The following is a 21,882-nucleotide window of genomic DNA, read 5'->3' as shown; positions in this document are numbered from 1 at the left end:
GGAAAAGAACTAAACACCTTCTCTTTACATTCAATGGCATTACCTTCATAGACTCCTCTGCCAGCAACATCCTGGAGTTCACTGATGACCAGAAACTTAACTGAACAAGCTTAACTTTAAAGAAACTTACTTGTGCCCCACGGTGAAACTGACACTACTTGTGCACACTACACATGGGTGCTCAATGAACGGACAGGCCGTTTCACAAGCTACTTCGGAGGTTAAGAGGCTATTAATTGTCAGTAACTGTGTTTCCTGTCTGTCCACCTCCCCATCCCACCCACTGGCCCTTTGAAGATTGTAAACTGTCCCACAGGCATTGGGATCCCAAGATAACCTCAATTTTTAAATCCTGCCTGCATCAGGCCACAACCTCTTGGTCCTTTGAAAATCCAACCCGTTGTATAAATAAATCGTAGAATCAGTTTGAGTCTCATTCAACAAAACAAAATCAGAAAACCTGGTTTGGAGCCGAATATACCCAATTCTTGGTCTTTGATATTCCTGTGATTGTTAGTTGGATAACGAGGACCACTATGAACTCAGCACACTGAGCTCCAGGCATGCTTTTTCAGTGTTTTCAATCTGTGACATCCTCTTGTGCAGCATTTCATGTGTTCTGTTGCAACACTGCTTATTTTCATTGCCTTTTACTCTTTTCCCTCTGCTGTAGGCATTGAGTCATAACTGGTCAGTCACCAAGTAGCGATTTTGCACTTGAGCCTTGATGGCGAATGTTGACTTGTTGTTCAATAACAGGGAGCATTAAAGCTGTGTCTGATCCTTGTCTGTCACCTTACAAGTGTGCTTTCAACTGGATGGCAGTCAGACATGTGGGGATGGATTCTCCATTTTTGGGACTATGTCGCCACACTGTCATGAAAACTGTGGTCTGTGGTCTTTTACGGCTGGAAAACTGGCGTCAAAAGGCCACAGATTCACCGTCTTACAGGGGGCTAGCAGGCAGCTGTTGTAGAGCTCGCAGCTGTAGCTGCCGATACGGCCCCCCGCACTTCCGGGTGAGAGGCCGCACATGCACACGGTGGTGGCCTCCAGCATCCATGCCGTGGTCCATGGCAGACTCAGCCCGCGGACATGAACCGCCGAAATTGTGCCCCACATCGGCCGCTCGCCCGCCCCGGACCACCAGCACACATAACCCCCAGTCCCGAATGAAGCCCCCCCTGCCCTCCGATCAGGCCCGGACTGAGTCCGCAGCCGCCACGCGAGGTTCGCGAACGGCAGGACCATGTTAGAACCACGCTGTTGGGAATTCGGCCGGTCGGGAACGGAGAATTGCGGGGTGGGCCTCAGAAATGGCGTGAGGCGGTGGATACTCGGCGCTACGCCGATTTCCGGGGAGGTGGAGAATTGCGAGACCGGCGCCGGTCCCAATTTTGTGTGCCGATTCTCTGTCCCGTCGCCGAACGCGATTTCAGCGTCGGGGTGTGGAGAATCCAGACGCTGAACCCTATCGATTATGTCCCCACCCCTGACCCCCCCCAACACACACACACACTCCTTCCAATGTATGCTAACTCTAGTTGTACCCATCACTGTTGCCACACTAAAGTTGAACTAAAACTGACTCTTTTCCTGGTGTGGTTCAACCAAATTCATGTTCACTGGACAAACTCGCTGAGCCATCTGAGGCACAGGAGATTCAATTTCTAAAACGTCCTTGCAAAGATCAAACGATTGTTCATGCTCCGTGATTATTTTGTGCCGTATTATATGATCTATTCTGGAATATATTTGCAAGATTAAAGCTTTGAATTTTTTTCCCTATTCAAAAGCAATTAAGTATTTGCAGTTAAAAATTAAAACAAAAGTAGAACTAAACACAGCTGAGAGTCCATTTGCAGGTGAAAGGATAGATACTCCTTTGATGCTGTACCAGCTGTGTGTTTGTTGAAAGAACAGTTTACTGAGCGTCTGTGCAACTGTCCACTGATAGTATAATGTAGTCATAAGCAGCTTATGTAGTATTCCGAAATAGCGCTGCATTAATTTTTCAAGCATAAAATGCATATGAGGCATAGTACTGCTGCAGGATGATAATGAAACTAGAATTTTAAAATCTGCAGGGAATAAAGCTCTGTGCCACTGAGATATAAGTGTTCATCAAATAATTTAGAGGCATTCACATGTTAATGAACCTGGTCAGCAATATAAATGAACATTTGAATTTCTAGTTTTGGTGTTTACCTTTAGCAATTTCTGTCTGTGTCATATTTTAATTTTTAGTAGCTTCAAGTTTGTATCATTAAAAAAATGGAGCAAACTCAGGTGAAGATGGAAATCTTGAGCATCATTCGCTTACAGTATCTGGGGAGAATGAATATTTAGAGTGCTATAGATAAGAGAGCAAAGGAATGGGAACTTGAATCATGTTTTGCTGAACTGGGTACTTGACCTTTATTCTGCTGAAATAACTATCACTCTACTGGATTAAAAAGTTTATGTTAAGAATGCATCAGAAATCAATTGCCATTTGGATATTTCTTTGAAATTGGTGTTTCTTCAACACTAGCGAACGTTTTTGAAGAGGACCAATCAAGTCAGGAACCAAGGACATAGGTAGGAAAGGGATTGATGTCTTGCAGTCAAGTGTTTCAGGATCCAGGAAGGTCATTACAAATCAAACCTCCGAGCTCTTAATCTCTGGATTACTCCCAGTCCTCGAGCTGGTGATATTAGGAGTAGTCGGATAAAACAGGTAAACATATAGCCAAAGACATGAGGGAGAAATTCATGGGAGCTGTGGGACCAGTTCTGGGACTGGAGCCTGTTCAAGAAGGAGCTGTGGCACCTCGTCAGAGCTGGGACCAATGTACTCAGAGGGAGGTTAACTACAGCTGCGGGGGAGAGTTTAAACCAATTTAACAGGACAACAAGCACCAGGGTGAATCATCGGAAAGGAAAAACAAGGTGCAGAGAGAACCAGCAGACACGAATAGCGCTAGAGGAAAGAATAGTTCAGAAATAGATGGGACATCAGACAATGGGCCAATGTGAAGCAGCCGAAAATGGGTTTGGAGTCCATGAGCTGGATTTCCGCACCCCGACAGATTAGGCAGAGCTTAAATATAGCCCTGCCAGCCGATGTGCCGATTTCCCAGCTCCAACCTACCTCCAGGCCATTTTTTTCTAAAACCTCAAATTCACCGTGTGCATCACCGTATTAAATCTGCTAATTGTTAAATGTCATCTTTTCTGCATTTATTGTTTAAGAAGGATCATTTTAAAGTTGTTTCCTTTTTAGAATAAAAGACAAACATTGAATTTGAAAACTTATCAAGTAAACAAACTCGGGCTAATTGCATACACCTGTGTTTGTTTAAAATCCTCCTAATGTAAACATCCTAATTCATCATAGCTGGCTAGTCACCAAAGCAATTTGTGATTTAAAGAGGGAGAAGATGGCCACCAGTAATGGGCTTTGTAGTTCAGGCACTTGGTGGGCAAAGCAATAGAGAAAAATGATCAAATGAGTAGCAAACTACTCAAATTGCACAGTAAGTAAAATTATTTGGTGACATTTCAGGGATCAGAGGCAAATTTAAATCATTTTGTCCTTTGCCCTCTCATCTTCAATGCTATAAAACACTATGGACTCATTGCCATACCTTAATTCCCTCAGACTACCATGCTTTCCTTATCTTGAATGCTTTCAGGTTCCCGAACGTCCTTCTCTGACCCGACTGCTGGCACATTCCCGACCTTCCACTTCCCAAGACATCCCTGTTCAATGGTCCTTGTTCCTACACCCTCTGAAATATCTTCCAGATTCTGAATACCTCCCACCAAGCCACATTTATCCTTGTTACCCCACTTGCTGCTATCACAACCTAACACTGCCTTTTGCCATAATTTATGCATATACCTAAACTCAGTCACTACTATCTCCCCAATCCAGTCCTATAAATGCATGCTCTAAAATGCCTTGCTCTTCCATATCTCAGTACCTTTATCATTGTCTTGTGCTGGCTTCTCCCATAAGGCAGTTTCCTTCCCCCCGCAAAAAAAAACCATCTGAACCCCTACTCTAGTACACAAACCATTTGATTATATTGCCAGTGGTCCCTTATCCCAGAAGTCCCTAAGATTTCAGATTTTCAGGGGAGGCAGTGGCATAGTGGTATTGTCACTGGACTAGTAATCCAGAGACCCAGGGCTCTGGGGACCTGGGTTTGAATCCCACCAGGGCAGATGGTGGAATTTGAATTCAATACAAATCTGGAATTAAAAGTCTAATGACGACCATGAAACCATTGTCGATTGTCGTTAAAAAAAAACATCTCGTTCACTAATGTCTTTTAAGGAAGGAAATTTGTCATCCTTACCTGGTCTGGCCTACATGTGACTCCAGACCCACAGCAATGTGGTTGACTCTTAAATGCCCTCAGGGATGGGCAATAAATGCTGAACGAATAAAGAAAAAAAAATTCTCAAAATCTCTCCCAATATCCTCATACCAGGATTCTTCATTTAGTAATCCCACACACTTATTTGCTGCAGTACAGCACCAGGACACCACTGTGGGTGTTCCTAGGCCCAACCATCTTCAGCTGCTTCATCAATTACATCCTTCCATCAAAAGTCAGAAGTGGAGATGTCCGTTGAATTCAGCCATGATCATAATGAATAGCGGAGCAGGCTCGAAGGGCCGATTGATCTCTTCCTACTGCTATTTTCTATGTTTCTATAATTGCACAAAGTGCACCATTCACCACTGCTCTGATACTGAAACATTCTACGTCCAAATACGGCAAACAAGTTTGGGCTGATGAGTGACAAGTAAAATTCGTGCCACACAAGTACCAGGTTATGACCATCTCCAACAAGAGAGAATCTAACCATTGCATCTGGCATTATCATTACTGAATCCCCACTATCAATATCCTGGAAGTTACCATTGACTTGAAACTAACCATATAAATACACGAGCAGGTCAGAAGCTAGGAATTCTGTGGAGAGTAACTCACCTCCCTCCCAAACAGCACTCTGGGTCCATCTACACCACATGGACTGCAGTGATTCACGAAGGCAGCTCACCACCACCCCCTCAAGGGTAGTCAGGGATGGGCAATGAATGCTAGCCAAGCCATCGAAGCCCATATCCCTTGAATAAAAAAAACCTAGAACATCTCTTCCCCCATGCTGCTGGAACTCTGGAACACCCCACATAATACTTTTAGACCCTGGAGTATCCTTTAAAAAATGGCTATATTTTGAGTCTCCACCTACTTAACATGAGATTCCATTGGACTTTCCCTCGGGCTCCTTGATTACAGGTCACCTTAAGGGCTGATGAATATCATTGGTAAAAGAACCAATTGCCTTACATGTCTGTTTTCAAGGGCGAAATTCTCCGTTATCGGCGGAAAGTCCGCCGATCGGCGCAAAAAACGGCGCAAATCCGACTTGCGTCACGTCGGAAAAATGGGTCGATAGTCTCCGGCCCGAAATGGGCTAGCAGCGACGTAACGGGATCCGCGCTTGCGCAGTGGTTCACGCCGTGCAGCGTCATACGCGCTGCACGGCGTGACGGCTCATAAGGCCGCGCTGCTCCCCCCCACCCGACCGCAACACCCGACTGGATGGCTGGCCGTCGCTCAGCCCCGAGGTTCGAGTCACGCGATGTGGAGGCGCTCCTGGACGCGGTGGAGCAGAGGAGGGACGCCCTGTATCCCGGGCACGGCCGCAGAGTTGCCCCACGCCACAGCCGGCGTCTGTGGAGGGAAGTGGCAGAGGCCGTCACCGCTGTGGCCCTGACACCACGGACAGGCACCCAGTGCTACAAGAAGGTGAACAACCTCGTCAGAGCAGGCAGGGTGAGCCTCCCCCATATCCCCCCCTCCCCATATCCCCCCTCCCCCATATCCCCCTCCCCCATATCCCCCTCCCCCATATCCCCCCTCCCCCATATCCCCCCTCCCCCATATCCCCCCTCCCCCATATCCCCCCCTCCCCCATATCCCCCATATGCCCCCTCCCCATATCCCCCCTCCCCCATATCCCCCCTCCCCCATATCCCCCTCCCCCATATCCCCCCTCCCCCATATCCCCCCCTCCCCCATATCCCCAAGTGAATCCAGCCCTAACCTTAACCTCTGCAATGCACGCGCAACCGATGGCGTGCATTCATATACCTGCCTAACACTGTTGCCTTTTACCCCTGACCCCCCCCCACAGGAGAAGCGCGCACACAACAATAGGGAGCATGAGAGGACTGGAGGAGGGCCCGCTGATGAGAGGCCACTGACCGTACACGAGGAAAGGGCCCTGGAACTGGCTGGCGGACCTGAGGACCGGGAGGTTGCTGATGCAGAGGTCGGGGGCGTACTAGCGAGTGAGCCACCGACAGCCCGTCCCCATATCCCCCCTCCCCTATATCCCTCTCCCCGTATCACCTGATCACTGCCTGATGTCTAACCATGCATGCTTCATTGTGTATCGCAGGACCAAACGTCCAGGCACCCATCCCCGCAGATGCAGACCGCCCGCAGGATGCCCCTCGGAGACCACAGGAGACGGAGAGACCCGCACCCTCCAGCATGTGACGCCCGCAGGATGCCCCTCAGAGATCACAGGAGACGGAGAGACCCGCACCCTCCAGCATGCGACGCCCGCAGGATGCCCCTCAGAGACCACAGGAGACGGAGAGACCCGCACCCTCCAGCATGCGACGCCCGCAGGATGCCCCTCGGAGACCACGGGAGACGGAGAGACCCGGACCCTCCAGCATGCGACGCCCGCAGGATGCCCCTCGGAGACCACGGGAGACGGAGAGACCCGGACCCTCCAGCATGCGACGCCCGCAGGATGCCCCTCGGAGACCACGGAAGACGGAGAGACCCGGACCCTCCAGCATGCGACGCCCGCAGGATGCCCCTCGCACACCACGGGAGACGGAGAGACCCGGACCCTCCAGCATGCGACGCCCGCAGGATGCCCCTCGGAGACCACGGGAGACGGAGAGACCCGGACCCTCCAGCATGCGACGCCCGCAGGATGCCCCTCGCACACCACGGGAGACGGAGAGACCTGGAGCAACAGGGAGACGACACCCCCGTCACGTGCGGGAGCGACCACCCAGCGACGAGGGGGGCAGCCACAGGCCCCCGTCACATCCGAACCAGGACACCACTACCCAGGACACCACTACCCAGGACACCACTATCCAGGACACCACTATCCAGGACACCACTACCCAGGACACCCCTACCCGGGACAGCACTACCCAGGAAGACGAAATACCGGACAGTGACTCAGAGTGGATGGGTGGAGACGAACCCCCACCCCAAAATGCCATGGACTCAGAGTGGGACGAAGAGCACGATACAGGTGGAGGAGTCCACCCGCGTCCAGGAGCTGGGAGTGGTGCCGGTCATGCGTGCCACCCAGGCCGACACCGCACGGGTGACGTCCGCGGTGGAGGCAATGGGTGCGACGGTGTCAGACATGGGGAACGGTTTGCGAGGCCTGGGGCCTTCCGTGCAGGCGGCGTCTGTGGCCCAGGAAATGGCTGCCCTCTCACAGGAGGCCATGAGCCAGTGCCAGCGCCAGATGGCAGAGGCGCTCAACGCCATAGCCCAGTCTCTGCAGGCCATGGCCCAGTCTCAGCAGGCCATGGCCCAGTCTCTGCAGGCCATCGCTGAGGGCATCGGCGCCAGTGGCCATGTGCGAGCCGGCGTCGCACTGTCACAGACAGGGTTTGCCAACCCCCTGGGCTCCATGGCTGCAAACCTGCAGACCCCTGTCGATACCAGCACGGGCCTCCAGGACTGGCAGCGCCAGATGTCGGGGGGGCGTCGGATGGCCAGTCCGTTCGCATCCCCCACCCATGTAGAGGCCTGGGGGCCATCGGGCACCCCGAGGGAGGAGGAGGTGGTGTGGTCCGTCCCGGCTCCCTCTGTAGGGGAGGTCCCGGTACACCGCGACACCTCGGACTCCCCCCCTTCCGTCCCAGGTGCATCGGGCAGGACAGGCTGGCAGCTCGCCATCCCAGTCGCCCGGGCCGCAGCCTGGCCCATCTAGGCCAGGACGCCCCAGGAAACGGCCGCCAAAGGGATCCAGTGTCAGAGGGCAGGAATCACAGGAGTCCACCTCCAGTTCTGCTATACCGCCTGGGAAACCACGTAGACGTAGTCAAAGGGCCCGTAAGGCCAAACAATTAGACACTGAGTAAGTTGGCACGGGTGCAGGGCACAGATGAGTTTTAGGGGCTAGGGCACGTGCATGAACTCCTTTGGTTATTAAAGTCAATGTTACACCTACCGAAGCTGCCTTTGTGCTCTGTCCAAAGTGTGCGGGCGTGTCATGTACGTTGAGCGCAAGTGTGTGTGTGAGGGGTGGTCTTACCTCAGCCCCAGGTGAGTCTGCCCCCTTCCCCCTGGGCCACCATCAACATCCCCCGGGCAGAGGACGGGACCGTGCGCTGCAGTGTCACAGCCGCATGCAGGGATGGTCCGGGTGGATGGTGGTACTGTGGCCATGGGTCAGACATAGTCCAACGATGTAGAGCCAGGAGCTCATCGCAGGGCGGGTTGTCATCATCCTCCATGGCCTGCGATAGACACGCGTCCACCCGCAACTGTGTGAGCCCGGCCCGTTGTGCCGCAGGTGGATCGGCAATGGGGGGGGGGGGGTGGTGTGCATGCGGGTGGGGTGGGTGGGGTTGGGGAGGGGGGTGAGGGTGCTGGGTGTGTGGATGGGTGGGGGGTGTGGGTGGTCGGCTGTTGCCATGGTGTGCGGTCTGTGGCCATACTACCCGATTATCACGCCCATCTAGTCAGTGAAGCGGGCGTCTATCAGTCTGTCCCGTGCCCGCTGGGCCAGCCGGTAACGGTGGACAGCCACCCGCCTGTGTCTACCCCGTCTGCCCTGACCATTGCCCCCATACCCCTCATCTGGGGAGGACTGGGCCTCTTCCTGCTGCTCCTCCACTCCGCCCTCCTCTGCCTGCGGCACATCGCCCCTCTGCTGGGCTATGTTGTGCAGGACGCAGCACACCACAATGATGCGCCGACCCTATCTGACCGATACTGGAGGGCGCCCCCAGAGAGGTCCAGGCACCTGAAACGCATCTTCAGCACACCAAAGCACCTCTCGATCACTCCCCTTGTCGCTACATGGGCATCATTGTAGCGGTTCTCCGCCTCATTGCGTGGCCTCCGTATAAGCGTCATCAGCCACGATCGCAATGGGTAGCCCCTGTCGCCCAGCAACCAGCCCCTCAGCCGGAGATGGTGTCCCTCGTACATGCCGGGGATGGATGACCGCGACAACACGAATGAGTCGTGTACACTGCCTGGGTGACGGGCACAGACGTGCAGGATCATCATGCGGTGGTCGCAGACCACCTGTACGTTCATCGAATAGGTCCCCTTCCTATTAGTGAACACGGCCCTGTTATCTGCAGGTGGCCGCACGGCGACGTGCATCCCATCGATCGCGCCCTGGACCATGGGGAACCCGGCCACAGCAGAGAAGCCCACGGCCCAGGCATCTTGGCTGGCCCGGTCCACGGGGAAGCGGATGTAGCGGTGCGCCATGGCATATAGGGCATCTGTCACTGCCCGGATGCACCGGTGCACCGAAGTCTGCGATATGCCGGACAGGTCCCCACTCTGCCTGGAATGACCCTGTTGCATAAAAGTTCAGGGCCACCGTAACCTTGACGGACACGGGGAGAGGGTGTCCCCGCCAGTGCCACGCGGTGACAGGTGTGCCAGCAGGTGGCAGAGGTGTGCCACGGTTTCCCGGCTCATCCGGAGTCTCCTCCTGCATTCCCGGTCCGTGAGGTCCTGGTATGACTGCCGGGGCCGGTACACATGGGGCGCCCTCGGCTGCCTCCGTTGCCGTGGGGCCGCGACGTCCTCCTCCCCCTCCTCGTCCTGTCGGTCAGGTGTCCCTCCAGCCTGGGCAGCTGCCGCCTGCCCCTCTGCGGCAGCCTGCGCCGCCTCTCTGGCACGCTCCTCCTCCTCCTCCTCATCCAGGGCAACAGAGACATGAGCGGCTGCCACCACGGCGGCCAACATTGCTGGATGATCTGAAAACATGACGGCCTGGTGGGGGGGGAGGGGAACGACGACATGTCATCATTGCCCATATCCCCTCCTCCCCCCAGCCAGGTGGCATGGACCGCATGGGTCCAACTGTTGGAGGCTGGCACCTGGCCAGGTGGACCAACTCACTTGCCCTCCCATCCCCCTCCTCGGCATGGACCCCCCCCCCCCAACCTCCACCCCAGCACGGACCCCCCCCCCCCCAACCTCCACCCCGGCACGGACCCCCAACCTCCACCCCGGCACGGACCCCCCGCCCCCCAACCTCCACCCCGGCACGGACCCCCCGCCCCCCAACCTCCATCCCGGCACGCACCCCCCCCACCCCCCCAAACCTCCACCCCAGCACGGACCCCTCCACCCCGGCTCGGCACGGACCCCCCCAACCTCCACCCCAGCACGGACCCCCAACCTCCACCCCGGCACGGACCCCCCCCCCCAACCTCCACCCCAGCACGGACCCCCCCCCCAACCTCCACCCCGGCACGGACCCCCCCCCCCAACGTCCACCCCAGCACGGACCCCCCCCCAACCTCCACCCCAGCACGGACCCCCCCGCCCCAACCTCCACCCCGGCACGGACCCCCCCCCCAACCTCCACCCCAGCACGGACCCCCCCCCCAACCTCCACCCCGGCACGCACCCCCCCCCCCAACCTCCACCCCAGCACGGACCCCCCCCCAACCTCCACCCCGGCACGGACCCCCCCCAACCTCCACCCCGGCACGGACCCCCCCCCCAACCTCCACCCCGGCACGGCACGGACCCACCTCCACCCCGGCACGGACCCCCCCCCCAACCTCCACCCCGGCACGGCACGGACCCCCCCAACCTCCACCCCAGCACGGACCGCCCCCCCCCCAACCTCCACCCCGGCACGGACCCCCCCCCCCCCCCAACCTCCACCCCAGCACGGACCCCCCCCAACCTCCACCCCGGCACGGACCCACCCCCCCAACCTCCATCCCAGCACGGACCCCCCCCAACCTCCACCCCGGCACGGACCCCCCCCCAACCTCCACCCCGGCACGGACCCCTCCCCAACCTCCTCCCCGGCACGGCACGGACCCCCCCCCCAATCTCCACCCCGGCACGGACCCCCCCCCCAACCTCCACCCTGGCACGGACCCCCCCCCCAACCTCCACCCCAGCACGGACCCCCCCCAACCTCCACCCCGGCACGGACCCCCCCCCAACCTCCACCCCGGCACGGCACAGACCCCCCCCCCCAACCTCCACCCAGCACGGACCCCCCATCCACCTTCCCGGCACGGACCCCCTCCCGGCACTCCCCGGAGCCCAGCCTACTCTAACCACCCCCACCCCCCGCCGCACACACACACACAAGCCGAGACACACCTCTCCTCACGCATTCAGACTGCGGCCACGCCATTGCCTGCCCAGAGCCAACCCCCCAGGCCGTCACTCACCTCCACGCTGGTCGGCGTGAACCTGGAGCACAGGGTCACGCCGATGAAAAGGAGGTTTGATTCACGTCGACGTGAACGGTCATCACGTCGACGGGACTTCGGCCCATCCGGAAGGGAGAATATCGGCAGGCCGAAAATCGGCTGTCTTGCGCAGACCCGTGCCATTCTCCGCGGCAGCGGCGACATTAACGCCCCGCCGACTTTTCTCCCTTCGGAGACTTCGGCAACCGGCGGGGGCGGGATTCACGGCGGCCAACGGCCATTATCCGACCCGCTGGGGGGTCGGAGAATGACGCCCCAGATCTCAGATTCACTGTGAATATTCCTGTGCATGATCTTCTAGCAAGATATTGAAATTTTGATGATAATAATAGTAATCTTTATTATTCTCACAAGTAAGCTTACATTAACACTGCAATGAAGTTACTGTGAAAATCCCTTGTCGCCACACCCCGGTGCCTGTTTGGGTGTACTGAGAGAATGCATGATTTCTCTAAGTATAACACTCACTGTTTCATTTATAATCTATTTTTAGCATTTTCTACTTCTCTGTCCTATTGTTTTTCTCCACCCAGAATTCAATAATTTATAAAATTATGCTAAATAATTTGTAAAGTTAATCATTTTTTTTGAAGTTGAGAGTAACACAAATTTATTCCACCAAGCAAATTTCTTGTAGCTGATTGAATAACATGCATTATTCATTGGAATTCACTCGTAAATTGGAATTTGTCAGAACACAATGTTCACAAATCAAGGGCGAGGGTCGGAGAATCGCCGGGGGCTGGCGTGAATCCCGCCCCCGCTGGTTGCCGAATTTTCCGGCACCGGATATTCGGCGGGGGCCGGTTGGCGGGCCCCCCGCGATTCTCCAGCCCGGATGGGCTGAAGTCCCGCGGCTAAAATGCCTGTCCCGCCGGCGTAGATTAAACCACCTACCTTACCGGCGGGACAAGGCGGCGCGGGCGGAAAGCCGTAATGTTGGGCAGACCGCTCGGTCCATCCGGGCCAGAGAATCGCCGCTCGCCCGTTACAAACGGCGAGTGGCGATTCTCCCAGTGGCCAGCCGTGACTTTTGCCGCACCGGTTTGGGGGGGAGAATTGCGTGCGCGGCGCCCCGGCGATTCTCCCACCCAGCGTGGGAGGGGGAGAATTCCGCCCAATGTTTTTCATAAGATGTGGCACCAAAACTGTACTCAGTATGCTCAACAATGGCAGACACAGTTCATGGTAACCTCCTGCTCTTTGCCCCATTTAGAAAACGCTAATTTGAATTTTAATCTACCTTTGGCTTTCTCTACCTTCATTTCTATGATAAAGAAATTGTGTATTTTAATTCTAGACTTAATGGCATTTTACAGAACAATAAGAGGCCAGTCAGCTTATTCTGCCTATGCTAGCTCTCGGAGAGAGTTAGTCCCATCCCCCTCCCCTTCCTCATACTCTTTACATTTATTTCTATTTAAAATAGTTTTTCATTTCCCTTTCAAAAATAATTTTGGATTTTGCGTTTTACTCCTGTCTCTGGTATGGCATTCCATCAAAACGAGTGAGTGCATCACTCTGTAGGTAATCACTAAACCCCATTTGGCTGCCAGTTGAAGGGGAACTGCACACTGACCTCAACCTAATTTCCTAATGTCTATTGTGACTCTGTTGTATTTATATAACGTTATATCTAATTCTGGGCTGCCAAATTATGCCTAATACTCTACCACTTAGAAAGACCAAGGCAGCGGATGGATAAGGAACACTACCACCTGCAAGTTCCACTCCAAACCACTCATCATCCTGACTTGGAACTGTATCCAGGCACATCCATGAAATAAATAAAGAAAAACATGGACAGGATTTAGGATTAGCAAGATCTGAGCAAAAAGAAAATCCTCTTCCCTTACCATAGGACAAGTGAGTGCTACAGTTACTAGCAGTCATGGAAAGGAGGCAACTTAAAAAAGGTGTTGGTGACTTTCCCCTGTTTCTTGGCTACCTGGCTATTCGTCTGCTTGTTCGTTGGCCACAAACAGGTCCCGGAACAATTGCGCGAATGGCTCCCACGTTCTGTGGAAGCCGTCGTCTGACCCTCGGATTGCGAATTTGATCTTCTCCATTTGGAGAGATTCCGAGAGGTCGGACAGCCAGTCTGCAGCTTTGGGTGGTGCTGCTGATCGCCAGCCGAACTGGATTCTACGACGGGCGATCAGGGAGGCAAAGGCAAGGGCGTCCGCCCTCCTTCCCAGGAAGAGATCTGGCTGGTCCGAAATCCCGAAGACCGCCACTTTCGGGCATGGCTCCCTCATCCCCACCACTTTGGACATTGCCTCGAAGAAGGCTGTCCAGTTCCCTGTAAGTCTGGGGCAAGACCAGAACATGTGGGCGTGGTTGGCCGGGCCTCCTTGGCACCGTTCACATCTATCCTCCACCTCCGGGAAGAACCTACTCATACGGGTTCTTGTTAAGTGGACTCTATGTACCACTTTTAGCTGCGTCAGGCTGAGCCTTGCACACGTGGAGCTGGAGTTGACCCTATGCAGTGCTTCGCTCCAGGGTCCCCCCCCCCCCTATCTCAATCCCCAGGTCCTCTTCCCATTTCTTTCTTGTTGCGTCCAGTACGGTGTCGGCCCTTTCTATTAGTCGGTCATACATGTCACTATAGTTTCCTTTATCTAGTATGCTTGCGTCCAGTAGTTCTTCCAGTAGTGGCGGTTGTGGGTACGTCCTTGTCTCCTTTCGTAGGAAGTTTTTGAGCTGTAGATACTTTAGCTCGTTCCCCCTGGCTAGCTGAGATAGACCGGGGACGGGGGGGACAGCTAAACCTAATAGGAAAGAAAGGCGAATCACAGGAGAGGGGGGGGGGGGGGGGGGGGGGGGGCAGGGGGGGGATGAAGAGACAGGGAACAAGAGAGGAGAACCAGGGAGGTGGGGGGGAGGCAGGGAAATGAGAGCCGGAAGGAAGGCACGGAATACAATAACGAACATGGCATCTCCAGGAGCAGGGAGCGAGGAGAATAAAGATGAAAGACGGGAGGAACTGCAGAAGCGGAGGTGAGCGCAGGACGGCAGTGAGATCCGTCCGGGAGAAGCAACAACACCAACACCAAACCCATTTGAGTATTGCCCACTGTAATTGTTTCTCCGGCACCCAAATGAATATTTACCTCCCCAGTCTCCAACCCCCGCCCACCCCTCCCTCCCCCCCACCAACAGTCGCCCACTTACGTGTTGTAAATAATTTTGCCAGGTGTACAGAGTTGCTGCTGTTGACCTGGTGCACAATACCCTACAAGTTATTCTATTTTATTTCTTATTGTATTTTTAAAAATTATTTACCATTTTCTTTTCTTTGGTATGTTTGGGTGTGCCCTTCTCTTCTATATATGTGTACACATATATATATATAAATATATATATATGGCGCTTATCCTGTGTACTTAACGGTAAATATACGTTGTTCAAAAACCCAATAAAAAACATTTATATTAAAAAAAAATGTATTCAAAAAAATGGTTTTGATTCCTTGCAAACTCCATTGGGAAACCATTGGGGTCAGGGCAGAGGAATCTGGGGCGAAATTCTCCCCCAACGGCGCGATGTCCGCCGACTGGCGCCCAAAACGGCGCCAATCAGATGGGCATCGCGCCGCCCCAAAGGTGCGGAATGCTCCGCATCTTTGGGGGCCGAGCCCCGACATTGAGGGGCTAGGCCGGCGCCGGAGGGATTTCCGCCCCGCCAGCTGGCGGAAACGGCGTTTGTTGCCCCGCCAGCTGGCGCGGAAATGACATTCGGGGCGGCGCATGCGCGGGAGTGTCAGCGGCCGCTGACAGTTTCCCGCGCATGCGCAGTGGGGAGAGTCTCTTCCGCCTCCACCATGGTGGAGGCCGTTGCGGAGGCGGAAGGGAAAGAGTGTCTCCACGGCACAGGCCCGCCCGCGGATCGGTGGGCCCCGATCGCGGGCCAGGCCACCGTGGGGGCACCCCCCGGGGCCAGATCGCCCCGCGCCCACCCCCCCAGGACCCCGGAGCCCGCCCACGCCGCCTGGTCCCGCTGGTAAATACCAGGTTTGATTTACGCCGGCGGGACAGGCAATTTCTCGGCGGGACTTCGGCCCATCCGGGCCGGAGAATTGAGCCGGGGGGCCCGCCAACCGGCGCGGCCCGATTCCCGCCCCCGCCCAATCTCCGGTACCAGAGACTTCGGCAACCGGCGGGGGCGGGATTCACGGTGGCCAACGGCCATTCTCCGACCCGCTGGGGGGTCAGAGAATGACGCCCCTGGTTCAAGAATGAAAAGTTTGGATATTTCTTCCACTACTTCATCTTAGATGTGGCACAAAGAACATCATTTTCATAATTTTCACATCGATTATAGTGTGTGAGAAGTGTAACATATCTTCAAATCGTATTTCATGACATCAAATTTGAGAAGTGATATTGGTATTTTAGAGCTGTGGAGGTCTTCTAATTCCATGAACATATTTTTATTTGTCCATGGATGTGAGCATCACAGGCAAGGCTGGTATTTATTGCCCATCCCTAATTATTTTGCAAAATTGGTGGTGCGCCACCTTTCTTGAACCTCTGGCGGTACATCCACAGTGGTGTTAGGAAGAGAGTTCTAGGATTTGACACAGCAACTGTGAGGAAGGGCAATAGAGCGGATGGCATGTGACTAAGAAAGGAGCTTGCAGGTGCTGGTATTTACATGAACCTGCTGCCCTTGGTGGTAACGATTGAGGGTTTGGAAAGATGCCTTTGTGAGTTGCTGCAGTGCTTCCTGTTGATGGTACGCACAGATGCCACTGCACCAGTGATGGAGGGAATGAGCATTTACGATGTTGGAAGGGATGCCAATTAGGTAGGCTGCTTTGGCCTGGATGGTGTTGAGCTTTTGGATATTGTTAGCGCTGCACTCATCCAGGCAATTGGAGAGCATTACATCACACTCCTGACTTGTAGATGATGGATAGGCTTTGGGAAGTCAATTTGAAATAAAATAAACATTTTTTTTAGATCCGAGTATGCAAATATTATAGAGGCATCATTTATAAGTTTAATACAGAAGTATTTAAGTTTTTAATGTGAAATTTCCTGCAGTGATCTGGGTTTAATTTGACAAATTCTCATTATGAGTAGTGTTTAAAAATACTTACAAAGTCATTTTCATATGGAAATGGTGCATTTCACTAACAATTGTTTTATTACCCTTAGGAAAACAAGATTATAAGAAAACCAAATCAGTTTTAAAAGCAACAAGATTGAAAGCAGAAGCCAAGAAGACAGCACCAGGAATAAGGGTGTGTGCAGTTGTTTGATAACCTTCATTACATTTCAGTGGCTGTCAGCTATCTTTTCCCTAAAGAGAGATGCACTGCATATTGATAATTTCTTTGAGATATTGTTTGTGACATTTCAGAATCTGCGTGGAATGTTAGGAACTAAATATTTATGCAGTACTGCACTTAAAACTAGAAATTATCATAAGTCTTCGATGGTCTGTAATGTAAAAGCAAAACTAAGCAGAAGGCTATCTGATTGTATTCTGTGGGAATCAAATTCAAAATACTCTATAAAACTAACTCCAGGTAAAGTAAAATACACCTTCTGCATCTTTTTACGGGATGTGGGCATCGCTCGTTAGGCCAGCATTTAGTGCCCATCCCTAGTTGCCTTCAGAAGGTGGTGATGACCTGCCTTCTTGAACCGCTGCAGTCCCTTATGTATAGATACACCCACAGTGCTGTTAGAGAGGGATTGCCAGTATTTTGACCCACCGACAGTGAAGGAACAGTGATATATTTCCAAGTCGGGGTTGTGAATGACTTGGAGGGGAACCTTCCCAGGTATCTGCTGCTCTTGTCCGTCCAGATGGTAGTATTGTGGGTTTGGAAGGTGCTGCCTAAGGAACCTTGGCGAGTTACTGCAGTACATCTTGTAGATGGTACACACAGCTGCCACTGTTCGTCGGTGGTGGAGGGATTGAATGTTTGTGGAACAGGTAGCAATCAAGAGGGCTACTTTGTCCTGGATGGTGTCGAGCTTCTTGAGTGTTGTTGGAGCTGCACTCATCCAGGCAAGTGCAGATTATTCCATTGCACTTCTCACTTATGCCTTGCAGATGGTGGACAGGCTTTGAGGGGGGGGTCAGGAGGTGAGTTACTCACCGTAGGATTCCTAGCCTTTGACTTGCCCTAGTAGCCACAGTATTAATATGGCTAGTCCAGTTCAGTTTTTGATCAATGGTAACCCCCAGGATGTTGATTGTGGGGGATTCAGCGATGGAAATACCATTGAATGTCATGGGACGATGGTTAGATCCTCTCTTGTAGGAGATTGTCATTGCTGGGACTACTATGTTGCAATTGTAATTGCCACTTGTCAGCCCAAACCTGGATATTGTCCAGGTCTTGCTGCATTTGGACATGAACAGCTTCATTTTCTGAGGAGTTGCGAATGGTGCTGAGCAGTGTGCAGTCATCTGAGAACATCCCTACTTCTCTTATGATGGAAGGGAGGTCATTGATGAAGCAGCTGAAGATGGTTGGGCCTCGGACACCACCCTGAGGAACTCCTGCAGTAATGTCCTGGAGCTGAGATGATTGACCTCCTACCACCACAACAATCTTCCTTTGTGCCAGGTATGACTCCAGCCAGCGGAGAGTTTACCCCCTGATTCTCATTGACTCCAGTTTAGCCTCCTCTTCCAGTGAGTTGTTTAATTGTCCACCACCATTCACGGCTGGATGTGTCAGGACTGCAGAGCTTAGATCTGATGTGTTTGTGTGGAATCACTTAGCTCTGTCTATTACCTGCTGCTAATGTTGTTTGGCACACAAGTAGTCTGTGTTGTAGCTTCACCGGTTGACACCTCACTTTTCGGTACGCCTGGTGTTGCTTCTGGCATGCTCTCCTGCACTCTTCATTGAACCAGGGTTGATCCCTTGACTTGGTGGTGATGGTAGAGTGGGGGATATGCCAGGTCATGAAGTTGCAAATTGTGGTTGAATACAATTATGCTGCTGCTGCTGGCTCACAGCGCCTCATGGATGCCCAGTCTTGAGTTACTAGATCTGGTTGAATTCTATCCCATTTAGCACAGTGGTAGTGCCACACAACACGATGGAGGGTATCCTCAATGTGAAGACAGGATTCTGCCTCCACAAGGACTCTGCGGTAGTCACTTCTACCGATGCTGTCATGGACAGATGGATCTGCAGCAGGCAGGTTGGTGAGAATGAGGTCAAGTTTTTTTTTTTTACCTCTTGTTGGTTCCCTCACAACCTGCTGCAGTCCCAATCTAGCAACGATGCCCTTTAAGACCTGGCGTACTCAATCTGTGGTGGTATTACTGAGCCACTCTTGGTGATGGACTTTGAAGTCCCCCACCCAGAGTATATTCTGCGCCCTTGCCACTCCCAGTGCTTTCTCCAAGTGATGTTCAACTTGGAGGAGTACTGATTCATCAGCTGATGGTGGACGGTACGTGGTAATCAGCAGGAGCTTTCCTTTCCCATGTTTAATCTGAAGCCATGAGACTTCGAGGGGTCCAGAGTCGGTGTTGAGGACTCCCAGGGAAACCCCCTCCTGACTGTGTACCTCTGTGCCGCCACCGCTGCTGGGTCTGTCTTGCCGGTGAGAGAGGACGAACCCTGCTGATAGTGGTGTCTGGGACATTGTCTGTAAGGTATGATTCTGTGAGTTTGACTATGCCAGGCTGGTGCTTGTCTCGTCTGTGAGATAGACTTTAAAAAGTTTATCTGATGAAAAAGCTATTCAAGTTGTGTCTTGCAGTTAAATGCACAGTACGTAATGCTATTACTTTGATTTCTTCATTCACTGTTCCTACTTTCCTCTGAAATTAATACCATGAAAAACCCCACTATTTTCAAAGCATAGCTTTTATCCCCTGGTTCGAGTTTTAATATGGTACCATCATGGCTAGATAAATGAATAATTGAATTAAGTATAATTTTGATAAAAGCATGATGCTTTTATATTTGGACGCTGTTATATATTGGAACTATGAAGGAACAGCAACATAAAACCAAATTAGGATGGTGACTTGGAGGAGAGCATGCAGGTACTGGTACCTTCTGCCCTTGTTCTAATCAATAATAATAATCTTTATTAGTGTCACAAGTAGGCTTACATTAACACTGCAATGAAGTTCCTGAGAAAATCCCCTCGTCGCCACACTCCAACACCTGCTCGGGTGCACTGAGTGAGAATTCAGAATGTCCAATTCACCATACAAGCACGTCTTTCGGGACTTTTGGGAGGAAACCGGAGCACCCGGAGGAAACCCATGTGCACAAGGGGAGAATGTGCAGACTTCATAAGAGGCTGGTCTGGAAGGTGCTATGGAAGAAACCTGGAGAGTTGCAGTAGTGTATCTTTTAGATAGTGCGTGGGGTGGTGGGAATAGTTACTTTTTAATGCGGTGGATGGGTGAAGGAATCAAATGGGCTGCCTTGTCCTAGATGGTGTCGAGCTTCTTGAGAGGTGTCGCACCTGCAGCCATCCAGGCAAGTGAAAAGCATTCCATCGCACTTCTGGCTTTTGCCTTGTAAATTTTGGAATACCTTTGGGGAGTCGGGAGGTGAGTTTTTCACCAAGAAATGCCCAGCCTCTCACCTGCTTCTGTAGTCACAGGGCACGATTCACCCAAAAAATGACAAAGAGCGGGATTCTCTGGCAAGTGGAAATCCCCACCCGAGGTCAATGGACGCTTCTGTGGACGTGAAAGAGACTCCAGGATGGTATGTTGCCTCCCTGGTGCCAGGGTCCAGGATGTCTCCGAACGGGTAGAGGGAATCCTGAAGGGGGAGGGCAAACAGGTAGAGGTCGTTGTACATATTGGTACTAACGACATAGGCAGGAAGAGGCATGAGGTCCTGCAGCAGGAGTTCAGGGAGCTAGGCAGAAAGTTAAAAGACAGGACCTCGAGGGTTGTAATCTCGGGATTACTCCCTGTGCCACGTGCCAGTGAGGCTAGAAATAGGAAGATAGAGCAGACAAACACGTGGCTAAACAGCTGGTGTAGGAGGGAGGGTTTCGGTTATCTGGACCACTGGGAGCTCTTCCGGGGCAGGTGTGACCTGTATAAGATGGACGGGTTGCATCTAAACCGGAGAGGCATAAATATCCTGGCCGCGAGATTTGCTAGTGTCACACGGGAGGGTTTAAACTAGTATGGCAGGGGGGTGGGCACGGGAGCAATAGGTCAGAAGGTGAGAGCGTTGAGGGAGAACTAGGGAATATGGACAGTGTGGCTCTGAGGCAGAGCAGACGGGGAGAAGTTGCTGAACACAGCGGGTCTGGTGGCCTGAAGTGCATATGTTTTAATGCAAGGAGCATTACGGGTAAGGCAGATGAACTTAGAGCTTGGATTAGTACTTGGAACTATGATGTTGTTGCCATTACAGAGACCTGGTTGAGGGAAGGGCAGGATTGGCAGCTAAACGTTCCAGGATTTAGATGTTTCAGGCGGGATAGAGGGGGATGTAAAAGGGGAGGCGGAGTTGCGCTACTTGTTCAGGAGAGTATCACAGCTATACAGCGAGAGGACACCTCAGAGGGCAGTGAGGCTATATGGGTAGAGATCAGGAATAAGAAGGGTGCAGTCACAATGTTGGGGGTATACTACAGGCCTCCCAACAGCCAGCGGGAGATAGAGGAGCAGATAGGTAGACAGATTTTGGAAAAGAGTAAAAACAACAGGGTTGTGGTGATGGGAGACTTCAACTTCCCCAATATTGACTGGGACTCACTTAGTGCCAGGGGCTTAGACGGGGCAGAGTTTGTAAGGAGCATCCAGGAGGGCTTCTTAAAACAATATGTAAACAGTCCAACTAGGGAAGGGGCGGTACTGGACCTGGTATTGGGGAATGAGCCCGGCCAGGTGGTAGATGTTTCAGTAGGGGAGCATTTCGGTAACAGTGACCACAATTCAGTAAGTTTTAAAGTACTGGTGGACAAGGATAAGAGTGGTCCGAGGATGAATGTGCTAAATTGGGGGAAGGCTAATTATAACAATATTAGGCGGGACCTGAAGAACATAGATTGGGGGCGGATGTTTGAGGGCAAATCAACATCTGACATGTGGGAGGCTTTCAAGTGTCAGTTGAAAGGAATACAGGACAGGCATGTTCCTGTGAGGAAGAAAGATAAATACGGCAATTTTCGGGAACCTTGGATGACGAATGATATTGTAGGCCTCGTCAAAAAGAAAAAGGAGGCATTTGTCAGGGCTAAAAGGCTGGGAACAGACGAAGCCTGTGTGGCATATAAGGAAAGTAGGAAGGAACTTAAGCAAGGAGTCAGGAGGGCTAGAAGGGGTCATGAAAAGTCATTGGCAAATAGGGTTAAGGAAAATCCCAAGGC

General features: G+C 52.6%; 1 protein-coding gene across 11 annotated transcripts in view; it reads left to right on the top strand.

Moving 5' to 3' along the window:
• triqk (triple QxxK/R motif containing) overlaps nucleotides 1-21,882 on the top strand; it is a 150,266-nt gene that overhangs the window by 104,364 nt on the left and 24,020 nt on the right. For all 11 annotated transcript variants that reach the window (XM_072468014.1, XM_072468008.1, XM_072468013.1 and 8 more), the window contains one exon: nucleotides 16,711-16,796. In XM_072468014.1, the coding sequence (XP_072324115.1) occupies nucleotides 16,711-16,796 (86 nt within the window). The remainder of the gene's footprint in view (nucleotides 1-16,710; nucleotides 16,797-21,882) is intronic.

This window comes from Scyliorhinus torazame, chromosome 11 (genome assembly GCF_047496885.1).
Source record: "Scyliorhinus torazame isolate Kashiwa2021f chromosome 11, sScyTor2.1, whole genome shotgun sequence".
Classification (NCBI taxonomy): domain Eukaryota; kingdom Metazoa; phylum Chordata; class Chondrichthyes; order Carcharhiniformes; family Scyliorhinidae; genus Scyliorhinus; species Scyliorhinus torazame.
This window is presented reverse-complemented; position numbering and strand designations above follow the sequence as displayed.